The sequence below is a fragment of the Anomaloglossus baeobatrachus genome, chromosome 4 (assembly GCF_048569485.1).
Source record: "Anomaloglossus baeobatrachus isolate aAnoBae1 chromosome 4, aAnoBae1.hap1, whole genome shotgun sequence".
In the NCBI taxonomy this organism is placed as follows: domain Eukaryota; kingdom Metazoa; phylum Chordata; class Amphibia; order Anura; family Aromobatidae; genus Anomaloglossus; species Anomaloglossus baeobatrachus.
Window position 1 is genome coordinate 477,910,899 of NC_134356.1, and position 9,247 is coordinate 477,920,145.

Sequence of the window (9,247 nt, forward strand, 5' to 3'; positions counted from 1 at the left end):
GTCACAAACTCTTTCAAGTCCCCCAAGAAGGCTGGTGACCCTTGAAATACAAATGTAAGGGGACAGGATAATGCGGAGAATCTCCATGGGTAACCGTTTCAAAACTGCAGCTGGAATTGCTCGCCAGTTCAGTACTGAACGGGGTAAGGATCTGTCTCATCATACAGTGTCATGATGTTTAAGAGGATTTGGACTGGAAGCCCACTCTGCAGTGATCAACCCTCTCATTAGCAGAAAGAATCAAAAGGCTAGACTCTCCTTTGGTGAGGAGCATGTTGTGGGGACAGAGAAGTGGTCCACAGTTCATTTTAGTGATGACAGTGAGTTTAAGTTATTTGGGTCTGATGGGAAACATTATGTTCGTCTACAAACTAGGGAAAGACTGAACCCAAAGTGTGTTAAGAAGTCAGTGAAAGGCGGTGGAGGAAGTGTCATGGTTTAATGTTTTCTACAGCAGGAGTTGGACCTGTCATACAGCTACATGGCAGAGTGAATACAATTGTGTATCAGAACCTTCTTCAACAACACGTGGTTCCTTACTTGTGTTCATCACTCAATAAGCCAGCAATTTTCATGCAGGACAATGCCCCTGTCACACAGCAAAACAGGTAAAGCAGAAACAGAAAATATTAAAACAATGAATTGGCCAGCCTAGAGTCCTGATCTAAACCCAATAGAAAACCTCTGAAAAATCCTTGGTGACAAAGTTATGGCCAAGAAACCCACAACAGCAAACAAACTGTGGAAGAGACTGGAAGATGAGTGGACCAAAATCACACCAGAGCAGTGTGAGAGACTAGTGGCCGCAGATGTCATTCAACGCAAAGGTCTGTACACTTCCTACTGATTGGTGACTGTTGTTACCTTCAGAAAATGTACTTATAATCTTTCTCTGTGCTACAGCCATTGCGGTTCTCTAATTATGATCATCACATTTTTGGCAAAATAAAGGTTTTATGTTGATAAACTTTGGATCTTTTGTAAAACACTGTTCTAGTGGCATGTGTGCCCCTTAAAAAAAACCTTCAAATGTTGATCAATGTAGATTACATTATTTCTGAAAAACGCGAGTGATCATACTTTGTTCTCAAAAATGCAAGTGATCATACATTGTTCTTTAATTTTGATCTTCAGTGTATAGGAGGGGAGCAGATGCTATTGGCTCCACCACAACATGTGATCAAAGATGACTCACTAGCAGTGCAGCAGAGATTAACTCTTACAAGCCTGCCTATGAACTACCAATCAGTTGGTCGACGCTAGGTTCAGCCTGTGCCGATTACAGACCTCAGAGAAGTCATCATGCATAGTGTCAAAATCAGTAGTTTAAACAGATCACGCCGCCTTGAGAATCAGCGATGTTAGTAAAATCCTACGTGTGACCGGAATAAAGTTATTTTCTTCCTGGGTTTCTCTTGCACGTGCTGGCAGGTTCTAAACTCAAATAACCTGCACATCAACCCTATATATGCAGATTAATGATGTTTTTCACGTGACAGGTTCCCTTTATTATTTTTGTGAAGACACTAAATGTGTCACTAATTACTATGCGGGCCTTTGGTAGGACTATTTTTCAGTTCTGCTTACTTTGGCATTCTTTGGTTTGTTGATCCCCAGCTGATTCGCTATTTGCAGGGACTGCGGTTCTTAGTGAACGTCAGGTATTGTTACTTTACTATGAGGTTCCTGAAGGTATCACAACGTTGTTCTATTCACATCAATGGTACAACGATGTAATACCTGCAGCAACCACTATATAGTTGTTATATTGGATTACTAGATGGATCCACTTGGATGTGATAATGTCTTGCCATAAGGATAAGCCAGAAAATTGTCAAGGTTCGTTGACACCTTTAAATGGAAAACACGAATTGTGAGTACGGAGTGTATGACACTTGTGTTAAGGGCTATTGTGAGTGGCATATTTTTGGAGGGCATTGTGTATTTGGCACAGCACATACTGTATGAAGGACATCACTGCATTTAGCTAACAGTGTCAAGCTCTGTATTAACAGTGGGAACAGTATTAAAGGGGTTGTCAGATGAACAACACTTTCACCTACCCACATAAATATCCCATGATAGATATACCATCGCTGGGGGTCTGGTTGCACTCACCTACCGGACTCCCGCTGTTAACTGAGATCATACCCCATGCCCCCCACTGGTCTCCTCATTTCCTTTTCTGGTTTGAATTTCTCATTACCAGGGCTCTAAAGAGCCTCATCTGAATAGAGTGGAGGTCAAGCATGTGTATCCCAACAAATAACACCTCCAGTGATTGGGGAGTTATATCCTATCCCGGCGATAAGGGAGGACTTCCAAACTTAACACAATCCCTTTAAGGGAAAATGCACTTTGATGCTGTGCAGCAGACTAAGCCGATATATTTTTTTTAACTATCTATCCATCCAATGTTATAATCTAATTGTAGTTCTAATATACTGTAATTAAAAATCCCCTATCCTTCCTTCACTATCTAATAGCTTTATTTTTTTTCTACTACTTCCTCTTTGATGACTTCATTTGAGAATCCCAGTGCATGCTGTGTTACTCAAATGCCGCAACCTCAGATACCTCCCTGAAAGGAAGTATCATCAGTGACATTTGTTTCAGGGGCAGGGCTAGTCCCTGCTCTACTGAGTATATGCTGATTGTCAATTTTTGATGGATGCTCGGTAAATTCCTGTCACTGCGCAGTATTCTTCTCAGTGCACAATGACAGCGCACTCCCTTGCAGCCTCTGCCCCCTGATGGCGTTTACGCATACCAGCATGCTTGGGGATTTTCAAAGGAAGTGTCATCAGAGAAGAAAGAAAAAACTTTTGGTGCCGTGTTAGCCAGTTGAAAATTAATTGTTTTCAGTGAGAGAAATAAAATTCTAATCTTGTAGTTGTGATACCTTTCAATGGCTAACTAGTAGTGATGAGCGAGTATGCTTGTTACTACTCGGTACTCGCACGAGTATCACTGTACTCGGGCTACTCGGCGGGTACCGAGTAATTTCGCGATACTCGTGCTGTACTCGTGGTCTTCATCCCTGCATGTTGGCGCTCTTTTGAGAGCTAGCCCTCATGCAGGGATTGGCTGGCAGACCACTGCAATGCCACAATCCCTGTTAGTTGTGGAATTGCAGTGATTGTCCGGCCTGCACAGCGTGACCGAGCCTTTATACCGGCGGGCGTGCTGTGCTCTGCACACAGCCATCTCATATTCCCTGCTTTCCCCGCCCACAGGCGCCTATGATTGGTTGCAGTGAGACACGCCCCCACGCTGAGTGACAGGTGTCTCACTGTACCGAATCACAGCAGCCGGTGGGCGTGTATATACTGTGCAGTAAAATAAATAAATAAATAATTAAAAAAAACGGCGTGCGGTCCCCCCAATTTTAATACTAGCCAGATAAAGCCATACGGCTGAAGGCTGGTATTCTCAGGATGGGGAGCTCCACGTTATGGGGAGCCCCCCAGCCTAACAATATCAGTCAGCAGCCACCCAGAATTGCCGCATACATTATATGCGACAGTTCTGGGACTGTACCCGGCTCTTCCCGATTTACCCTAGTGCGTTGGCAAATCGGGGTAATAAGGAGTTAATGGCAGCCCATAGCTGCCACTAAATCCTAGATTAATCATGTCAGGCGTCTCCCCGAGATTCCTTCCATGATTAATCTGTAAATTACAGTTAAAAAACACACACACCCGATAAATCCTTTATTAGAAATAAAAAATAATAACAAAGTCCCTCATCACCAATTTATTAACCCCGACAAAGCCCTCCATGTCCGGCGTAATCCACGGACCTCCAGCGTCGCGTCCAGCTCTGCTGCATGGAGGTGACAGGAGCAGCAGAATACACCGCCGCTCCGGTCAGCTTCACACAGCAACTGAGGTGAGTAGCGCGATCAGCTGCTGTCAGTCAGGTAACTCACGGCCACCGCTGGATCCAGCGGTGGCCGCGATTAACCTCAGTGACAGCTCAGCTGATCGCTATACTCACCTCAGTTGCTGCATGGAGCTGACCGGAGCGGCGGTGAGTAGCGCGATCAGCTGAGCTGTCACTGAGGTTACCCGCGGCCACCGCTGCATCCACCGCTGGATCCAGGTAACCTCAGTGACAGCTCAGCTGATCGCTATACTCACCTCAGTTGCTGCATGGAGCTGACCGGAGCGGCGGTGAGTAGCGCGATCAGCTGAGCTGTCACTGAGGTTACCCGCGGCCACCGCTGCATCCACCGCTGGATCCAGGTAACCTCAGTGACAGCTCAGCTGATCGCGCGGCTGTCTTCAGTTGCTGTGTGAAGCTGACAGGAGCGGCGGTGTATTCTGCAGCTCCTGTCACCTTCATGCAGCACAGCTGGATGCGACGCTGGAGGACTGTGGAGTACGCCGGACATGGAGGGTTTGTCGGGGTTAATAAATTGGTGATGAGGGACTTTGTTAGTGTTTTTTATTTCTAATTAAGGATTTTTCGGGTGTGTGTGTTTTTTAACTGTAATTTACTGATTAATCATGGAAGAAATCTCGGGGAGACGTCTGACATGATTAATCTAGGATTTAGTGGCAGCTATGGTCTGCCATTAACTCCTTATTACCCCGATTTGCCAACGCACTAGGGTAAATCGGGAAGAGCCGGGTACAGTCCCAGAACTGTCGCATATAATGTATGCGGCAATTCTGGGCGGCTGCTGACTGATATTGTTAGGCTGGGGAGCTCCCCATAATGTGGAGCTCCCCATCCTGAGAATACCAGCCTTCAGCCGTATGGCTTTATCTGGCTGATATTAAAATTGGGGGGACCGCACGCCGTTTTTTTTAATTATTTAATTATTTATTTCACTGCACAGTATACACACACCCACCGGCTGCTGTGTTTGGGTGCAGTGAGACACCTGTCACTCAGCGTGGGGGCGTGTCTCACTGCAACCAATCATAGGCGCCGAAAAGCAGGAAAGCAGGGAATACGAGATTGTTTAATGAGCGGCCGGCTTTTTCAAAAGAGGAAAAGCCGCCGGAGTTTAGTGAACAGCTGTGCAGCGCCGCGGCAGTGATCGGGGAACGGTAAGTAAGAGAGAGGGGGGAGAATGACCGACAGACTGTGAGAGGGGGACAGACATGACAGAGAGAGACAGACAGAGCGAGACCGACCGACGGGAGATAGAATGAAAAAAAAATGACCGACATCGCTAGTAAAAAGCACAAAACGTGCGTTTTGGACATCGGAGTGCCACACAATGTTTTACGTAAAATCTTTCATGTATTAATCTCAAAAAGTAACATACACCAGCTCTATATCACTATTGGGTATGTGCCCTTAACATTTCCGCCATGAAAATTCATTTTGGGGTCATTTTGGAAGGTTTTCTGGTGAGTCCGTAAAAATGGCGTAAAATTCGAACAAAATTGTTCACAGCTGTGACTTTTGAGTGATAAATGCTTCAAGGGGTCTTCCCCATGCTGTTGCCATGTCATTTGAGCACTCTTCTGAGACTTTTGTGACATTTTTAGGGTTTCTACATGCTGCCGGGGGTCATTTCAGAAAAATACTCGGGTCTCCTATTGGATAACATTGGGCTCGGTGCTCGGGTTGAGTACACGAGTATCTTGGGATGCTCGGCCCGAGCCTCGAGCACCCGAGCTTTTTAGTACTCGCTCATCACTACTAACTAGAGTAAAATAAAATGGTGTTACAAAGCAAGCTTTCGAGACATCTCAGGTCTCTTCATCAGGCATGGTATATCATGAGATATCATGACCTGAGACGTCTCGAAAGCTTGCTTTGTAACATCATTTATTTTATTTTAGTTAGCCATTAAAAGGTATCACAACTACAAGATTATAATTTTGTTTCTCTCACTGAGAGCAATCAATCATCAAAGAGGAAGTATTGGAAAAAAAAGATTGTGACATTTAGATAGATTTAGGAGTGAAGTAAAATGTAGTTTTAGACCACCTCTTTAATGAATTTAATGAATCAGAGCTATTAAGTAAAGGCCACTAATCATCGACTACTGCATTGTGCTACCCTCCCAGGTCAAATTTTGCCATCTAGCCCCTGTTCAGCAATGTGGAAATACATTGTGGGCAAGTTGTTGTTTCTTTGCAAACTGGTAATTGAATCTCAAAATGTTCTAAAATTTTATGAAACGGCGAATTTCATGAAATTCAACTTAAACTCGTTCCTCTGAAAATTGGATTCCCTCATGTCTTATACATCACCTACTTCTAGCTTCATTAGTAGCATATTATTAGTAGCATTTAAGTGTTTTCTTTGTTGTCTGGTATAATTATATTAATTGGTAGTATTTTAGCTTTTTGTATAGTGTAAATTGAAACAATTTTAGAATTCACAAATTTTTATAGTCTTTAATTTTCATTTTCATCATCTTTATCACGTTCCCAATACATCCTGACAATCTTTGGGGTGATTTATTTATTTGCCAAACAATTTTCTTTTAACAACATTTTTACAAATAATAGTTATTAAAAAAAATAGTATTTATTCTTACTTTGTCATCTAATCTTTGCAGTTTGTGAATCTTATTGCTAATACTATAGTCTTCAAAATGTACATTTTCTTAACTTGAAATCAATGTTACTAGTAATTTGAAATAACAGTAAAATGTAAAGAATTGGATTTTACTTACATTTGCATTGCTTTTTAGCAACTGTCTGTTTAAAGACTAGAAAAATCAGAAAGAGCCAGAGGATTTGAATTCTCCCCATAGTGACTGAGAAGAGATTGCTGACGCGAGATGTCTGTACTCTATGTACCTACACAGGAGTCAGAAGACATGTTAATAATTAAAACTTTACCACACAGCTTTGGACTTGATTTAAAAAGGAAAAAAAACAGAAATCTGCACATTCCTATCTATCTATCTATCTATCTATCTATCTATCTATCTATCTGTAGACAACTTAAAAGGGACACATTGTGAATACCTTATTCTTGGACGATTCTTGTAGGATATTCCACAGTTACATTGGAAGAAAATAGAAAAAAATGTGTCCCACCTTTTAAAAGCTCGTAATTGGTCAGGCGACAGAGTGACAATAGTTTGTTCAATCCATTTACCTTGGGAAACAGCCATAATCTAGACACAAACAAAAGTTGACATACTACTTTCACCTACTTTGTAAAGTAAACAAACTTTGATAAATGTGTCAACCCTTTACCCCAGAGCCTGGTTTTCACCTTCCTGACCCGGTCATTTTTTTTTCGATTCTGACCTAGGTCAGTTTATGAGGTTATAATTTTGACTGCTTCAGCTGATCTCGGTGATTCTGAAACAGTTTTTTTGTGACATATTGTACTTCATGATAGTGGTAAATTTAAGATGTTTTTTTTATTTGTCGTTTATTTGTGAAAATATTGGAAATTTGGGTACAGGTATCCATACTGATCGTTCTTCTTCAGGTAACTTTTTTACTGCTCCATTCTATGTCCTGTTGTGTATAAATATGTGACTCTTCAGATTTTGTGTTTTATACCATGCCTGATGAAGAAACCTGAGTAGTCTCGAAAGCTTGCTGTTATTACCATCTTTTCAGTTAGCCATTAAAAGGTATCAACCACTGAGGACTCTAAGGGGAACTTTGCACGTTGCGAAATCGCTACGGCGATATCGTTGGGGTCAAATCGAAAGTGACGCACATCCGGCGCCGGTAACGACGTCGCAACGTGTAAAGCCTAGATGCGCCGATAAACGATTGCAAAAGCGTCGTAGATCGGTGATCTGTGTAGCGTCGGTCATTTTCATAATGTCGCACCAATAGGAGATACGATGTTGTTCCTCGTTCCTGCGGCAGCACACATTGCTGTGTGTGAAGCCGCAGGAGCGAGGAACATCTCCTTACCTGCCTCCACCGGCTATGCGGAAGGAAGGAGGTGGGCGGGATGTTTACATCCTGCTCATCTCCGCCCCTCCACTTCTATTGGCCGTGTGACATCGCAGTGACGCCGCACGACCCGCCCCCTTAGGAAGGAGGCGGGTCGCCGGCCAGAGCGATGTCGCAGGGCAGGTAAGTGCATGTGAAGCTGCTGTAGTGATAATGTTTGCTACGGCAGCTATCACAAGATATTGCATATGCGACGGGGGCGGGTACTATCGTGCTCGGCATCGCTAGCATCAGCTAGCGATGTTACAGCGTGCAAACTACCCCTAAGTTCTTTTAAACAATTTTTGGGAAATTTGGAGAAAGAATTGAAAATTTTGCAATTTTCAAACTTTGAATTTTTATGCCCTTCAACCAGAGCTTTATGTCACACAAAATAGAAGAAGTTAGAAGGGTTCATAATTTGGCATCAATTTCTCATTTTATCAACAAAATTTACAAAAATATTCTTTTTAGGGACTGTATCACATTTGAAGTGACTTTGAAGGGCCTTTGTGACAGAAAATACCTAAAAGTGACACCATTCTAGAAACTGAACCCTTGAAAGTGCTCAAAACTGCATCCAAGAAGTTTATTAACCCTTCAGGTGCTTCACAGAAACTAAAGCAATGTGGAAGGAAAATCTGAAAATTTTATTTTTTTCCCACAAAAATGTTACTTTAGCCTCAATGTTTTGCATTTTCACAGGAGTAACAAGAGAAAATGGACCCCAAAATTTGTTGTGAAATTACTCCTGAGTATGCCGACACTACATATGTAGTGAAAAATGACTGTTTGGGCACACTGCATGGCTTGCAAGAAAGGGAGCACCATTTTACTTTTCAAATGCAAAATTGTCTAAAATTGTTATCAGATGCCATGTCGCATTTTAAGAGCCCCTGATGTGCTTAAATAGTAGAAACCACCAAGTGACCCCATTTTGTAAAGTAGACCCATCAAGCACCTTATGTAGATGTGAGCACATCGAACCACCCATTGAACATTGAGCCTTGAAAATAAAAAGTCTAATTTTTTCCACAAAAATGTTCTATCAGCTCAAAATCTTTAACTTTCACAAGGGTAACAGAAAAAAAAATCGCACCATAAAATTTATTTAGAAATTTCTCCTGAATGTGTCGATACTCTATATGATGCCCTCCCATCACTGTTTGGGTACATGGTAGGGCTCAGAAGAGCAGGAGCGCCATTTGACTGTTCAAATGCAAAATTGTCTGGAATAGTTATCCATGTCGCATTTGGAAAGCCCCTGATGTGCCTCAACAGTAGAAAACCCCCAACAAGTGACACTATTTTGGAAACCCAATCCCTCATGGAACTTATCTAGATGTATGTTGAGCAACTTGAACTCC

General features: G+C 42.5%; 1 protein-coding gene across 1 annotated transcript in view; it reads right to left on the reverse strand.

Annotated features, from left to right (window-relative positions):
• Positions 1 to 6,725, reverse strand: part of LIPC (lipase C, hepatic type) — a 324,937-nt gene extending 318,212 nt beyond the window's left edge. Inside the window, exon 1 of the mRNA XM_075342733.1 lies at positions 6,647 to 6,725. Coding sequence (XP_075198848.1) covers positions 6,647 to 6,725 — 79 coding nt within the window. The remainder of the gene's footprint in view (positions 1 to 6,646) is intronic.
• Between the last annotated feature and the right edge of the window lie 2,522 nt (positions 6,726 to 9,247).